Source organism: Patagioenas fasciata, chromosome 3 (genome assembly GCF_037038585.1).
Source record: "Patagioenas fasciata isolate bPatFas1 chromosome 3, bPatFas1.hap1, whole genome shotgun sequence".
Lineage (NCBI taxonomy): Eukaryota > Metazoa > Chordata > Aves > Columbiformes > Columbidae > Patagioenas > Patagioenas fasciata.
Genome location: NC_092522.1, coordinates 37,752,457 through 37,769,270, shown reverse-complemented (window position 1 = coordinate 37,769,270; position 16,814 = coordinate 37,752,457). Strand labels below are relative to the sequence as shown.

Genomic DNA, 16,814 nt, shown 5'->3' with positions numbered 1-16,814 from the left:
GTGCTTCTGAGTGCTGCTCAAACACACCTGCCACAGCTGCTCTGGGTTACAACTCAGCGCTTCCTCGAACAGCAAAGCAAAGGGGGTTGCCCTGGTATTTCACTTATTCCTGCACAGGAGGTTCAGCCTGAGTGGAGTCACAACACTTGGCGAAGACTCCAGGAAGGAGCAACAAGAATTGACCCTGACTCGGGGTGTCCTGCGGGACAGGTGGTCCTTGGCAGTTGTTACCATCTTTCAGGAAGGAAGGTGGACAATGCAGAAAAGCATTCTAAAGGTCAATTTAAATATACAGAAATTATAATCATCTGTAACAGTAAATAGTAACAATATTAATAGATAGATAGAAAAATAAGTAATACCTAGTATTTTGCTGCTTTAGGGAGTTAGCAGAGAAACTGGTTTTGAACCTGTTTTTCCAAATTGATATATTTATAAACAATAAGTTACAGAAGGGTAGGGATATCAGAAGCCACGAACACAGCAGCTACATTAGCAAGACCTTCTGTTTTAATATGTAATAATGTTTGAGTTAGAGGATCTTGTTTTGTCCTTTATCAATGCTGTGTTTGAATTTACAATCTCAGTGATTCTCGCAATTCTAATTTCTTAAGTAGCTTTTGGTATTTTTGCATTTTTAATCATCTTCTCTTGGGATTACATTATTGCTGGGTAGTGACTGCTTTTGTTTGGAAGGGAAGATGCAAATGCCAGAAAGCATACACTGGAAAAAAATAAGAGCAGAAGCTATTGTTTAATCTGTTAATTGGATATAAAATAGAAAGATATCTTTATTCTTCCATTTTAATCTCTTGTGCTGAGAAAAAAATTGCAGTCTGCAACCCCATGGATCATGTTAAAAGCTAGACGTGTGGCTTTTCACTGTTTGCTTACATGTTTTATATACCACAGTTAAATTCCCTTGAAACACTTATTTTTTGGGGAATGAAGATACAGATCTTTCCTGAGTCATGCTAAGTAATAAGTCTACATTTGTGTATAGCCAAGAAGAACCAATGGTTTACTGTACATGGCTTCCCTTTTCTTTCATGCAGAATTTTTATCAAAGCTGTGGGAAATACACTGCCTGGTTTCAAATAATACAGAGATGCCTGTATTAGCCATAATGTATACAAAAAGGATTCAACATAATGACTTCCATGTAGAATTGCACAGTCAAGCCTATACTACATAGCATTGAATTATGCATGACATTTTTAATGGTAGAACAAAAACAGTAGCAGAAGGAAGTGCTGCAGAGGACGTGCCGCCTTTGCTGGTTATTAAGCACTGGTACACGTGCGTGCAAATCCCTAGATACTCTTTGTTGAAACTCTGGTGCTGGGCTATACAAATCAAACCTATATGAAAGTAATACCTAATGAGGGAAGATTAAATCAAAGAAAAACTCTGACACAGGGAAGTGCAGAATACATACCAACTTATTGTACTTTAGAGAGTGAGAAATAAAGATCCTTTATATTTAGTTGGATGCTGAAAGTATCAACTAGTTTAAATATTTACTATACAGTAATTGCAAGGATTAGTCTTATTTGATAGTCCACAGTGATGATGCCTGTCAATGTCTGTTCAGTGAAATGGGGAAAATGTAGCTAAAACTAAAGAAAAGCTGCTGCACCTTAAGAGGCAGCTGTGGTCTAAAGTCAGTTCACTGAAATTCCATACCCTCTTGTATATATTTGGATACATTCTGTATCCTGTTATGTATATTGTTTACAGAAATTCGGTATTGAAAACAAATACTATATACTTGGTCTTTGAAAGTTGAGACTGACTGGACAGACCTGCTGTGCAGTTTTTTTGAATATAGGAAGGGTTTCAATAGGAAGCTTGGTAAGGGTTCTGATGCAGGATGGGTTTTCTTCCCAAAACCCTAGATTAGGCATGTTTTGAGCCTTTTACAACAGTATTACTAACACACAACCATTTCTAGGTTGTGTTTGGTGGTTTCCCGTGTCCTGTTTCCTTTGCTTAACATCAAGCCAGGCCCTAATGAGTGGCCTCAGTGTTTGTCTGCAGGCTGAACACAGGCTTGTTGGCCTTTATAGCCCCCCCTTTCAAGATTACCTGCTGCACGGTTATAAAATGGTGTATGTTGCTGGCGGGACCTATTGGGAGAAAACTCAAAAAGTTTATCAGTCCGTCTCTGGAACACAGAAAGTATAAAACTTGTAAGATCTTTACTCCCAAGTGCATTTCATTGAAATCACTTGCACCAAAAATAATTTCCTCAGATCTTTCTCTGCCAATTGCAGAAGTTTTTGCTCTATTTTGTAGTGTTAAAATGCTATGAGGGTAGACAAAGTTACCTAAGAACTGATACTGAAAGTAGAAATGAAAGAAAAACATGAAGGGGAAGCATCTTGGAGAGAAGCAAAAAGAAACAGTTTACTACAAGGCCAGATTTGAAAGCATTTGAAAAGAGAAAAACATTCCCAAAGCCCAAGTGCTGCTTTCCAGATATGCAAAGACTGAAAAAATATTAAGGGAAAAATTATATTTCAGGACATGAAAACTTATGTTGAAGGTTAACATGTCATGCTAAGCTCTGTTGTATTGTGAGCATATCAGGACTGTATCACCAGCAGTCCCATGCAAACGTGATTATTGGTATTTTGATAGCCAAACTTTACTAGAACTAATTTAATTTCAGGCTCTCTAGCAACATCCAATTTATAATATCCAATTATCAAAGCTATGTTGTGTTATTACCAATGGTAACGCTGCTGTTGATTTGCCTGGGCTTCACTATACGGGGGGGAGGGTTTATGGTTTATTTTTTTATTTTTACTGCGAGTTACTGAGGATACTCAATTGGTTGCTATTTTACCAAGACTTCTGGAGAATTCTTCAACAATGATCCATGTTAAGAAAAAAAGCCAGAGAACAATTTACTACCAAGTAGATACCAGATATGTGGCCAACAGTCCAGAGTTCAACCAAAAAAACTTAAACGTGGAAACAGTTTGTTAGCATATGCTTGTGCCACGCTCTGAAGACATGAGAACAAGATAAGAGGCAAAGTTATCTCACTGGAGTCAGTGACAAGCTTGCCATCGCTTTGTCCTTTGCATTGTTTGTGGGTTAGCTAGATACAGTCTAGCTTTGTTCCAACATGGGTACCTTTGTCAATGCTGGAAAAATTGCGATTGCAGTGTGTATTTTCCTAAAACTGCCTCTTGAAATGTTTCTAAAGTATAACATAACTTGTCTTTTTGTCCCAACTTGTCATCTATTTTTTCAGTGCAAGACATATTCGTATTTGACTGGGAAGGAAATACTCAGAATTGTAGACTACTTCCAAACGTGCTTTCCAAAGACAAGTGCTCCTCAGCATTTTATATGCCTAAGTATAGTCTCCATGTGGTTGTAAACGATCAATAGAGGTGGCATTTTGAGACATATGATCTTCTCTGTTTCCAGGTGGGCCATGCACAGATACAGCTCATGCCTCATTAACCACACCAACCAAAAGATCTTGTGACTCAGGTACGTGTTTTGTGGGGGTCAAGGAATTAGATTTTGCATGATATGTAACTGTATGGTTATAGTTTCATACTCAGGGGTATTAACTGTATCTGGTGAATGCCAAATGAAAATAAATACTGTTGCTTTGCTGTCAGAAATGTGTATATATATATATAGAGAGAGAGATGTATATATATATAAGGATTTGTATGACAGAGTCCCGTTAAACATAATTCCATACACAGGCTGAGTTTTCAGTTAATCTTTGTGAACGTAAGTCATACAGAAGTAATCGTTTTGATTTAAGTCTAATGATTGTGATTGTGTTCTGGAAATCCCCCCCTTTAAATGTGAAGTATTGAGTAGAGAACTGCTTGGAGTATATTGACTTGACTTTCCCTGATCGAAGATGCAGTATAGACAGCTGATGTTTGCATTGGGACTAAATTTTACCTGCTTTGGGTTCTTTTGATGACTTTATTTCTACATGGAGGATATAGATGGATAATCTCTCACAGTGCTACTGTTAGTAGTGATGCGTTGGGTCATTGCCAGACAGAAGTTTCTTCCTCTGCATTGGATCTGTCACGAGGAGCTGTGGGAGCGCTCGTTCAGGCAGGCAGCCCAGTTACTCGCGTTCGCTCACACCTCTTTCTGGCTTTGGTTTTGTGCTGATGAAAGGACGGTTTGTGTGATCCTCTCCAGTGTGGGAACCCATAACCCCCAGTGGAGTGTCAGTGGCTGGTGTCTAGGTGGTTGTTATGTGCTAGCAGCCTCTGTTACCAAAATAATATTTGCCTATATTTGCGCTTAGGTACCAACCAGTTGAGGTGTATTGAGTGTGTGGAAAGGAAGAGTGTTGCTGTTTGATTAAGGGCTCTTATTCTTTCAGGAGTTCAAAGTAAATTTACTCTGAAATCATTCTTTTAAAAAGTGTTTCATGTTACTGTATGTTTAGCAGAACTGTCCTTGTACCATATATGTGTGTTTTTAGCTTGCAGCGAGTGTGTGATGCTGCAAGTTGGCTTGGTCTGCAGTGAAGGAAGCAAAAAGAGAATATACATTAGCTTGCACTTGGCACAGACCTCTCAGTGTGTGATAATCTCTGACAATATTGTGGGGATCACTTGCCGAAGAACTCTCTGAGTTTGGCACTGGAAGATACTGAATCCAGCTTCTCCAGAATAGGAAGACTGGGGATTTTCTTATCTATACAGCTATGGAGGTGGGCCTAAACAAGACCAAATGTTTGCCACTGTATCTCTTGCAAACTAATCTGCTTTGCTTATGCTATTACTAAACTGTATTTTCTTTCTATGTTAGCTGTTGTAATGTTTTAACTCTGGTTTTCATTGCAGGGTCATTTGAAAGCCTTCTATGATACTCTAGATACTGAAAACTGATAGTACTGTGTGAATATTTTTAAAAAAATGTGCTTGTGATTAGCAAAAAGGCAAGTAAGTCTATGTGGAGTGTCAAATGGCAGCAGTAACAGCTCCTTAGAATAAAACAGATGAAGCTACTATACGTGCTGAAAACCATCCATGAAATGGTTGGCTAACTTTGCTCAGTAGTTCTCTTATTTGCAGTTTATGCTAATGTTTGGTCCCTACATGCTTGTATTTTAATCATTTGGTGTGTTTAGCAAGAAAACAAGGAGATCATCTTAATTCGATGTCACGTTTCGTCCTCAGTCAACTAAACCTAATGATTTTATATTACCTCATTTTCCCCAAATGCTTTTTACATTATTTGCTCAGTGATCTGCATATTTTGTTTGTAGTCCCTTACACTAATAAACCTGTTACCAGGAGTTACAGTTTTCCTCTACAGAGCTTGAATTTTCAGCAAACTTTGATTTTCTAAAATAGATTACCATGTATTCAAACTCTGTATTTGGGAACCCAGAATTGACAGGAAAACATGGGCCACAGAATAGTACCTAGAAACGGTGTGGTATCTTCAGGCATCAGCAGCAGACTGTGTAGGTGAATATTTCACACTGCATTCACTTCAGCTTAGTCTCCCTTCCTAGGAAGTTATTGAAGTGATACAGGCAATGTTTGTCAATACTACACATTGTGTTTAAGCTTCTTTTCTGCAAGTATTCTACATTTCTTCTGCTCTGAAGAGCTTTGAAGGAAGAATGTTTTGGTGGAATTCATCTGTGTAATTTTTTTTCCTCCTTCAAGCATAGTTTTTCCCTAAAGTCTGCCATATATCAGCATTTGAGACAGAAAATTAGAAATTTGACCTACTTATGTTGTATGCAGGTTCCCATCAGGAGGATATTAAGGAAGACATAAAGCTTTCATATTTTATTAGCATTAATGTAACCACTGAAGAAAGATCAAAACAATAAATCTGTCAAGACACAGGAAAAGTTCTCTTACAGAGAGAGGAGTTTTTACCTCATGTACTTGTCAACTTGGATGCTGGAGGAGCCGTTCAGATAAAAAATTGTGTTATGACACCAAATCGTGGGGCTTTTTCTTCCTCCTCTTCGCCAGAGTCACCGCTGTGGTATAAACTATTTCTATTCCAAAGCGTGCCCCTAGGACAAGGATTCTAATGAAAAGAATGAATAAAGCCTTGCAATCATTAGTTTGGATGATGCCTCAAAGGTTTTTGAGAGCCAGTGGTCTGAAGATTTTGTAGGAGAAAAGATGGGAGCATGTGCCTGTCCTATAGCTTCTTATGTACTCTGATTGGTTTCTTAATGGTTAGGTAATGTTATGATTGATGGCAGATACTTTGAGGCTTACTCGAGTCAGTAGGGCATCCAGATCCCATTTATATTGGGTGCTGGTGTCGTGAAGGTGCAGTACTAAGTGGCATATTACTCTTCTTTTTCTGCTGCCCAACTAAAGATGGTTTAAGATGCAATTCTAAACAGCCAGATTTTAAAACATTTTCATGCAGCTTAAAGAAACCCGGAAAAAATCAGTGAAACTGTGTGAGTACACTCAGTTAAGTTTTAATTGTGCAGTAGGGAGAGTACTAGAAACAGGCAGATAAAATGTGGTAATGATACGATCAATTCATACATTATATGCATAAAGTTGGTAAGTTTTTAAGTACTTTATTTCTCGGTAGCAGTTTTTTACGAGAAACATGCATCTTGAATATTCCGTATAGTTATATGTGCAGATAGGTTGCATTTTATGAGGATATCTGTCTGACGTGGGTGTGGTGGTATTTTTATTGTTCAAGATTACAGTATCTGTCTCATTGTTCAATACTTTTTCTAGTTTGACATTTGGATCTAGAAGATGCAAATAATTATTCCACAGCTTGAGCAAAGCAGTTGAGCAGTGAATGGTCCCTTTGAAGTTTTCAGTTTATTGATGTTCTTATGCTAAGGTGTGTGCTTGACCATAGCAGTGCCAGAAATCCAAATGCTTCGAGACTGAACCCATACGATCAAGAAGACAGAATATTAGGAGTTATAGAAGGGACAGGTTGTGGAAATAGAAGTACATAGAATTTCAGTCAGAGCCAAAACCAAAACCAAAACCATTACTTTTGTATGATCATTTTTTATCAGTCTTTATGTTGAGTAAGGACAAAAAGACTTGGTACACCACTAATTAGATTTTGTTGGTTTGGGTTTTTTCTAATTGCTCCTAAGTGTTAAGCTCCCGAGCAAAAAAATATACAAAATGTTATTTAAGGGGGTTTGTAACATTAAAAGAACTTTAAGGTATGTTTTTCATTGGTTTCCAAGGGACTTTTAAGTTGTTCTTTAGTGTTTGACTTCTGGAGGGCATTGTGTTAGAAATCCAACGTTCTTGGAGCTCTCTCACCAACAGGAAAGTGATGATAGAACAGCCTTCGAGCAGCATAATAAATCACCCAGCCCTGGCAGTAATAGTGCCCATTAGGGACACTCTTTTTTATTTTTTCCCTCTGCTCAGTTTCCAGCTGTACTTATAGAACCGCGCATCAAGCAAGGCTGTAAATAAAAGTTATAACCTAATAGGTGGGCACTGAAGTGGAACGGACAGGAGCTGAGGCATGGAGGCCTTATTGCTGCTCATCAGCAATTATAAACAGGATAAAGTGTCTGGGACTTGCACTGATGCAGCAAGAGCTAATAGAGGCTGGGAGATGACACTGTACCATGATCAGATGATGTATGTTGATGGGTTTTTACTATCTCATCTTATTGCCTATTTCTGTGATGTGTTGTATTATCTGTTCTGTGCTTCCATATCTATCTGGATGGACAGATTGGTTTCCTCTCCTGCTCAGAGGAGCTTGAGCACATATACTCAAGCTTGCTTTTTTGCGCAAATACTTTATATTAGTTGCCAGTACTGGTTCTCTAAGAGCCTTCTCAAACTGTTATGATTATTGTAGATTAAAATCCTCCTAATGGTGAGGATCTTAATAGTCATATCTGCAAACAAATTTAAGGACTTGCTGCTGCATTTGTAGGATTTATTTTCACTATCACCTTGTTCAAACTTTACGAAATCACCCTCATTCATTACAAATAGTGGATATGGTCACCTGAACTGTCATTTACACAAAATTAATCCTATGCATTTTAGACTAAATATTTTATGACCTTTGTGGTTGGAGAATCCAAAGAGAGGGGTTTGGGCTCAATATATCAAGAAGTTTGTTAAAAGTCATCTGTAACTGTGCTGATCTTTGCCTCTGAGTTATAAAAACTTCAGCTTTTCCTGGGAAGGTTTTTAAGAGCTTGTTAACACATAGTAATTGGTAATGTTCACAAAAAAGTCTTTCTTGATCTTTTATCTCTTGCAGTCTAGCACATTTCTGTACTAGACATCTAAATCATCTCTTTACTAAACCATAATGAAAAAAAATGCCTTGAAATTTAGCCTGTACTTGCTTTAATCTAAAGAGAGGTTTTGCAAGTATCTTCATAGTCCGTACATTAATCACTCATGCTGTTTATTTCTGAAGAGGATTTTCTTCTGAGTAGTGGAAAAATACAACATTCAGAAATGAAAAGGCACGCAGCAGCATGACAGCAGGTGAAAACAGCGACTCCTGTCCTTGTCTATTCAGTACAGCCAGGATAAAATAAATAGATTATTTTTCTATCGTTTTACTGTATTGAGGCAGGAATACTTACATCTCCCTGTGTTAAAGTTAAAGTTAAGGTGAGATGATTGGAAACTCATCCTTTTCATAGTCAGTATTTCTTTGAAATGAAATTAACTCTCGCGCTTAAGGGTTTCCAGGTGTTCCATTCTTTTGCATTGCTCATAAAGTGAGGAAGCTACAGTGTTGAAGCGGCCAAAAGGACAAAAAATGTAATGTGACTGCGGAAGCCCTATCTCACTTGCTCTGTAGATGAATGAGAAATATTACAGACAATGTTTTGAAAATGTTTATAAAACACACTAGTAATTCCTACTTAGGAATAACTCCTTTTTCTAATCAATCCATTGAAGTCATTCATGAAAGGATTGCTGGCCTTAACAGTAATTTTGTTTTATTTCTTATGGATTAGTCTAAACAGATGAATATGATCATTTACATGCTTATTAATGTTTCCCGTTTAGCATTGTAGTATTGTACATTGTACCATAGTAGCATTGCACTCCTCAAAATTGTACTGACTCAGATTAGTTTTCAAGTGCATATAAGGCAGCCGTATATGATCTCTGTGTTACTAATGTGTCCTTTCTAAAGAGGAAGACCTCAGCCACAGAGGATTGCTGCTTTCCCCTTGGGTGGCTATGAGTGCTTTCTTTGGAGTTTACTTCCTCGTGCAGAAAGTGGGATTCAGTGTATGCTGGTGTGAGTGACAGAAATGTGCTCCAGTTTAAGTAGATTTTGGTTATACAGGGGTGCATAGGTTATGAGAAACAAGCTTTTTCTTCCTTGTGAGGAGAAAAAAAAAAACAAAAAACAAAAAACAGTACAATAGATTTTTTTTAAAAAATAAAAATCAAAGTATATATGTGGATGGGGAATAAGGTTCTCCTGGCCTGTATGACCTTCCAGCGGGTGCTGAGACACACACCTCTGTGTGCCTTATAATACTCCCAGCTATCCGAGATAGGTAGCAGGCTGTCAGTTCATTCACAGTCTTTAGTTTTCAAGTCCAGCATCCTAATAGAGAATGTCCTCCAGGTACTTAAAACTTTTACTCCTCCTACCGTTATTTATCCTCTTAAATCACCCAAATTCATCTTCTTTTATATTTTGTGCTGTTCAGATACGCCCTTGAACCTTCCATTTCCATTCGTACTTCACCAAATAACCTGCTTAAGACTTTTTTCATTATTTGGAAGTCCGTTCCTCAGCTTTCACTTGTCTTTATTGCTTTTTGCTGCTCTTGATTAAAATTTTTCATCTGTTTTCATTTCCATATCGTAAATCTTGTTATGAAAAAGACCACATTCAAAGTAGAACAACTTTGAGGAAAATGTGCTTAAGTCAAGAGGGCAGGATTATCTCTTGAGAGGAATTCATATTGAATTGTAAGCCAGTAGGAAAATTATTTTGAATGTCAAAGGTAGTACCAGCTGACAGAATAGTAAATGCTGTGTCTGGATTAGCTGTGTTAGGAAGAGCACAACCAGCAGATCAAGGGATGAGATTTTTCCCCTCTAGTTGGCACTGCAGCAGGTACCCACAGAGCCTATGAAATCTTAGTCCTTGAAAATTTTTGAACATGGACTGGCCCAGACCCTGAGGAACCTCATCCAGATTTGATGTTTACTCTGCAGCAAGCTGGAGGCTGGACTAGGTGACCCCCAGAAATCCCTTCCAACCTAATTTTTTCAATGCCACTAATAGAAGACAAATATGATCTGAACAATTACAAGTATTCAGTCTAAGTTCAATAGCACTGAGCTGAGGCAGCCGGGCTCTAGAAGTCCAGGTGGGCGTTTAGTGCCTCAAGCATTGCAGAGAAGGACCAGGAGAGACTCTTGGAAAGGTGGGAGAGTTGGGGTGGTCAATGCCAAGCAAAGAGCTGGGATAAGGGTCTCTGCACCAGGGTTCTCGGTGACCATGAGCAGGATAAGCGAAGTGTGCTTCAGTAAATAAGATACTCTCCTGAAAAAATGTATGTTGCTGCCTTTGTGGCTTTCTCACCAGTTTTACTTTATGATCTGGTGGGTGGTTTTCAGTCTGGCTGGTGAAATTCTTGCCAAATAGAAAACTGTATTTTTTTAAGATGATTATCTTTTAAAATTCAGATATGACCACATCTTTGTATTAAAGTCTTAGGAATTCGTGACAAAGGATTTGTCACTGAAATAGAAGAGTAATTATTTTATTCCTTATGTATATTTTTATTAAAATGAAACAATTTTACCTTGAATATTTTTTAGTGATTTCATGCCATATTTAGTTTTAAGAACTATCAGGGTCTCTCTGACCAGTTAACTGACCTTTGAGAGTAGGTACATAGTTATTATTGAAGAATACACATCCATTAGGCTTACTTGGCATTAGGCTCCCAACAGCTCTAAATTCCTTCTTTCATTGTCAGCATCCACCCCAAGACTGCTGGAAAGCCATTCTCAGGTAACAAAATTGCAGCTCATAACTTTAAATAAACTGCATCTCCATACATTTCAAGGGCAAAGAAATCAAGGTTACATGTCTTGCATTTCCCACCTACAACCCCTTCCAAAAACTTTTAAAAAATATATATTGGAACAGGATTGGAGGAGCTTTGGGTTTGCTTTAATTTCAATTGAACTTGCCCAATAGCAAGACAATATGGAGAATGTCACAAAGAATTTTAAATTTGTTATTTTATTGCACTGGAGCTTTTCTTTTAACAAGTTCAGCATTAAATGACTGGCCTGAAATATATTTAAAAACACATAGCAACTTATGTGTGTAATGTGCAGGGAGCTAATCTGTGATCCTGTTCGGTTACACTTTTTGATGTGAGGATTGGTGCGCCAAAGGTTTCATCTGCCTCTTGGTGAAGGCCTCTATTCTGACTAGTGATTTCAGTGAGTGTCAGACAGCTTTAAAGTGCAAGTTTTCACTATTTTCCATTTAGATATTAATTATCATACAGACCTTAAAAATACATGGAAGTAATTTTAGAGTCTCTTGGAAGTATGCCTAAGTCTGTTGAGCATACACAGGGGAAAGTGTATCTTCCTAGTGAGGGTTTTATAAATATTTGTACATTGACTGAATTGTCATGCAAAAAAGTTAACTCTTTTTCCTCTTCCTGTTCCAAATTATTTTCTGTAACGTATACTGCAAGGAATAACTAATGAGACCAACATCTTAGGGCAAAAGAGGGTTGTAAAAGAGCTGGTTGTAAGATACAAGATGGAGCATGTGCTGTTGCACCCTCTGAGTTTCACTGGTCTCTCCCTTTGTGCAGATCTGGTCTTTGGTTCAGGTTAGTGGAGATGCTTCCCCGTATCTCCTTTTAGAATAGTAAGAACTGCCCAGTAAACCAGCCTGACTTTTGGTGTATTCTAGACAGCAATCAGGTGTACAGAAATAGTCTCCTATGCCAGGGCTGGCTGTTTTTTCCCCACAAAAATTGCCAGAAAAATTAACACAATCAAAATATAAACTAATTTTTAAGCTTTATTTAAAATAACTGAACCAAAACAAAGTGTATTTTGAAGATAGGTTAGCTGTACATTTCAGAACCTACTCTTAATACATTCAGTACAATTTTTATCAAAATACAAGAGCTCTTAGGTTTTTTCCTTGACATTAATCAGCTGCAGTCCTTGGAATTATAGTCTCTCATTGCAAGATTTCTGTTGCTAACGGCATCACTGAGGTTCTGCAGTTAATGACAAATAAGATTTTTGAAAGATAAATATTGAAAATATATATTTTTTCAGTGCTAGCAGGCGGCAGTTCTTTACAATTCCTCTTCTGAATCTGTGTCTTAGCCTTGGAAAACCATCATTACACCAATGGGGGGAAGGGTGTATGAGGAAAAATTCAGCGTATGAATGAAAAATAACAGAGCAAGTAGTTTCTGTATAGAACTGGTTTTAGGCTATTAGTTTGAAGAATTACCTTCCTGAATACTGTATTCCATCTGATGGATGAGGACAAAGCTGGAGTATCCTACTAGGATTTTGAAGCAGAGCAGTACCACTTATTTATGCACTCTGGAGCTGGCTAGCGAGTATGCAATATTTATAGCATTATCTGTTCTTGTTAATCCAATATTAGAGAATTTGACAAAGCACAAGAGGGCTCTCATTACAGTCAGCAAAACCAGAACTGTGATATTGCTGAATGCTTTTGAATTTCCAATTTTATCAGAACCAGTGTAAGCTTATTTGTATGTGTTTGTACATACATATTCATATATGTAAATATACGTATTTGAATACTAGTAAGTAGTCTTCAGGTGCTGTGGAATGGCCAGGATGTTCATAATTTGCCTTCGTAACTTTTTCATCATATATATTCCCATGTTGCGGCTTTTTTCTTTGTTCTTGCGTTTCTGTTCTTAGATTTAGCTGTCTGTAGCATTACTCCTTCAATTAATAATCCTGTTCTGATTATTCAGGCCACATACGATCTCATTTGTTCTACAGCTTAAACTCTGACTAGGATTTGCCTTTGTTCCTCTCCCAGCCGTAGCCATATGCTGCCAAAAATACGTAGTGTAATAATAAGTTCAAATTGACACCTGTAATGTTTTTTTTCTGCTTTTGTACTGGGGATTTCAGTGTTGTGGCATTTTCTCTCTTCTGGCCTTTTCAGGGTTTGTTCTTTATAATAATCTGAATGTATGAGAGGCTTGAAATGCTTTGTCAGCTATCAAGAAAAAAAACCAACACCAACCCAAACGAGCTGCTACACTGCAGAAATTGTCTCCAGGAGTCAAGAGAAGGGGAATTCAGCTCCGTGCCTGCACACAGTAGCAGTTGCTATCTCTGGATGGTTTTCCTGCCAGCAGCTGTTTTTCAACACTGTTCTTCAGCTGTTTGCTCATGTAGCAAGAGATGGGCAGCGAGCACCAGGCTGAGCGCTCAGCGGGACTGTCCAACCCTCCCTCTCTCCAAACTCTCATCTCGTGCTGTAGGCTCCAGAGGTTCCCGGGCTTTGCTCGTGGGTGTGATTCAGGAAAGGAACCCCAATAGCCTTGTTTTCTAAATAAACAAGGTCCTTTCAGTCAGCAGCAGTAGGGGTGGCCATTGCCTAAGGAAATGTTTCAGCTAATTGAAATGCCCTAAGTTAATCATCAAAGGAACTGTACAGTACAGGTGCCTGAATACATTTAAATACGTACTTGTTTGAATCAATTGGTTGTATAAGTAAAAAATGTTTAAGAAATAAATGAACATTTCCATTAAGTAAAGGAATGCTGACATCAGAGTGTGTAGGGGGGAGTAATGCAAGAATTTAACTATAAAACAAATGTAGTGAAGGAGTGAAAATATGAGATGAAAACTAATTAGCTTTTCACTTAATTTAGCAATTATGAAATTTATTGACAAGAAAGGTTAATAAGCATTTTCACACTTCTTATAATTAAAACATAGCTAAAATGCACGCAGTAGCCTATGTAGTTCACTATTTGTCATACAATTTTCAATGTTAATTTCATTCATCTGGGTTACTGGCACTAGATGAGTCTCTTCCGTTTCATTAGAGACAGTAGTTAATAGCCTCATTAAGTTGCAGTGCAGTACAGTATACTTCCTTTTGATGGATGGTAGTACCAACAATACAGGGAAACAAAAAATGTCAGAGGTAGGAAGGAATTAGTGTGTGTGTATATAATATATATATATATATATATATATAAAAATATATATATATATATATTTTCCCCCACCCCCTCCATGTATCTCAGAATTACAGAATGGCTGAGGGTGGAAGGGGCCTCTGGAGACTCTGTGGCACAGCCTCCTTGCTCAGAGCAGGGTGACCCAGAGCAGACCCAGGGACATGTCCAGTCAGCTTTTGAGAACCTCTGATGGTGGAGCCTCCACAACCCCCTTGGGCAACCTGTGCCAGCGTCTGGTCTTTGCCACAGTAAAAGAAGTTGTTGGGGGTTTTGTGGTTGTTTTTACTCACTAGGGCTGGAAAAAGCTACTGTTGAATGGGTTTGGTAATTGATGAGAAATAATAACTTCTGCAGTGCAACTTCTGGCAGTTATTTTATAGTCTTCAGAGTGATTTAACAGGCAGCCTCCTGAGGCACAGAAGCCGCTGATGGGACCTGAGTTCTATAGAGATTATTCCTGTGCAGTCTCCCTGCTCCACATTGTACAGGGACAATGAGTTTTAGTGCAATTGCTTTTAAACTCCATGGAGGAGAAAAAATAAATCAGTGAAATGGTGATGCTAAGGGCACTGCGATGATACTAGAAAAGAGACTGTGTCATTAAATGTTACCAAGGAGTTTATGTAAGAATTTTTGAAACGTCTGTCTGTACTGTTTTAAGAAAAATTGAGGTGAATTCATGGAAGAAATTAATTTCTTATGAGCATGAGTGCTTCGAAAAAGGTACGCGCTTTGGTTTCTGATGCAGCTTTGAGATGCAGGCTTGATCACGTGAGAGGATGAGATGTTCATCTCAGTGTAAATACCAGAGATTCAAAACAACTGTTTCCACAGCATTATACAGCAACGGGGAGGAACTGAGGTGGTCACGGTTGTCAAACTTGGCTTATAAGATGTTAATCTTGAATTTCTGTCTCTGCATTAATAGTCAATAAGCAAGTGGGGTTTGGAACAACTGTGTTAATTTTAGGTTCATTTGAAGCAGAGGAGATTATTTTAAATGATGATTCTGGTAAATATGATAGGAAAGATCTGTAAAGAGGCAGTTTCCTCTAGATGGAATTTCTAATGCATAGTCAACATGCCAGGGAATTAAGTAATCCCTCATCTAAAAATGGAATAATGAAGGAAAAAAACAGCAAGATATTGCTCAAATTTTAGTTAATCCCTGCTATGTAGTTATAGTCTGTGACTGTGCAAGTTTCTTTGTGGGCAGAGGTTTTAACAGCTCATGCTCCGTTTAAAATATTTTCAGAGGAGACGGCAGTGATGCTTGAGGGTTCATTAACTATTGCTCTTACTGGTGTTTGCACAGGCAGCTGAGATTGGAAATGTCAGTCTGTCAGTGTGATGGGGTCTTTCTGAATAAAAAAGAAGTTAAAAAAAATGGAGTGCCTCAAAAGCTGTCATCAAACCAGAGATTAAACAGATTCATCTCATTCTTGAAGCCAGCAGCAGCAGTGGAGGGCTCCTCTTACTACTCTCCCATCTCTTCCTTTCTTCCTTCTTCCTTCCCTGTTACGTTTTCTCAGCCCATGTCTCTGCTGGGCCTGGAGCTTCCCCAAAATGCCATGAAAAAGAAATTGTGATTGTTAGTGAAGTCGTGCTCGCAGCCTGCGAACCCTTCCATGGCATGTGAGGAAGATGGTGGGATTCAGCTCTGACAGTTGTAACACCATTTAGTTGGAAGATTTCAAGGGAAGAACATGAGTAATGGAGACAAGAACAGTTGACAGTAAGGAGCAAATGTGAGTTTATGTCCAAGACATAATAGAGATTTTAAGAATACTGCTCTGCTTGTTGTTTCCAGTCAAGCCTTCAGTTTCGGTCTTGCTCAGCTAAATTATTTCATGTTTTCACTTCAAATTGGGCTTTGATAGAGCCACCACAACTAGAAGAATGTCCATCATCAGATACAGATTAGATGAATCCTTATTTCTTAACTCTGAATTAAAATAATGATAGGCAAGTGTCAATGGCAGTTACTCTGCTGAACCATCTGTTTGTGAAATTTTGGGAATGTCTCATCTCTATTGTTTTTCTTTTTTGCACAAATCGTCCTCCTAAGGAAAGCTACTGTCAGTCACTGACTGAAAGAGTCCTGTTCTCTGTAGCCGTTTTTGATTGTTTAGTAGTTCACATACAGAATTTATTCTTGACTCTAGTTGCAGCACTTCACCCTGTTCATAGGGTTTTTTTTTTTTTTGCAACTGAGGTAGTAAAGCTGTGCATGACAATTTCCTTTTGCTCTCCGAAGTTTAATGTTGCAAGATTCCAGGTGCTGGAAGACTTATTTTGCGTCCTGTATTGCTTATGTCAGTATCTTGGAAGGCAACATGGTCTGGAAGAAGTGCATGCAGGACTGAATGTAGAAGTTCTGATTTTTTATCTGTGCTTTTTCCTCTCTCCTTGTACTTGCTCAGGAGAAGCATGTGAGCTGTTGATCCATGTTGTAATGAGTATTAGCTTGTGCTCCTGTGTGATCAGATACCTGGCACTGTCCCTGAGAGTCAGGCTAAGTTTACCTTGGTGTTAACACTGGTTAATTTATGGCAAAAATATATGCATTTAAAAAAAAATTAGATACCTG

The 16,814-nt window shown here is 38.2% G+C and overlaps 1 protein-coding gene across 4 annotated transcripts in view; it reads left to right on the top strand.

Annotated features, from left to right (window-relative positions):
• The window catches only part of ZFAND3 (zinc finger AN1-type containing 3), a 142,189-nt gene that overhangs the window by 101,002 nt on the left and 24,373 nt on the right, over positions 1-16,814 (top strand). For 3 of the 4 annotated variants that reach the window (XM_071806123.1, XM_071806124.1, XM_065833951.2), the window contains one exon: positions 3,445-3,510. The exons of the other annotated variant lie outside the window; for it this stretch is intronic. In XM_071806123.1, the coding sequence (XP_071662224.1) occupies positions 3,445-3,510 (66 nt within the window). The remainder of the gene's footprint in view (positions 1-3,444; positions 3,511-16,814) is intronic. 4 annotated transcript variants of the gene reach the window in all.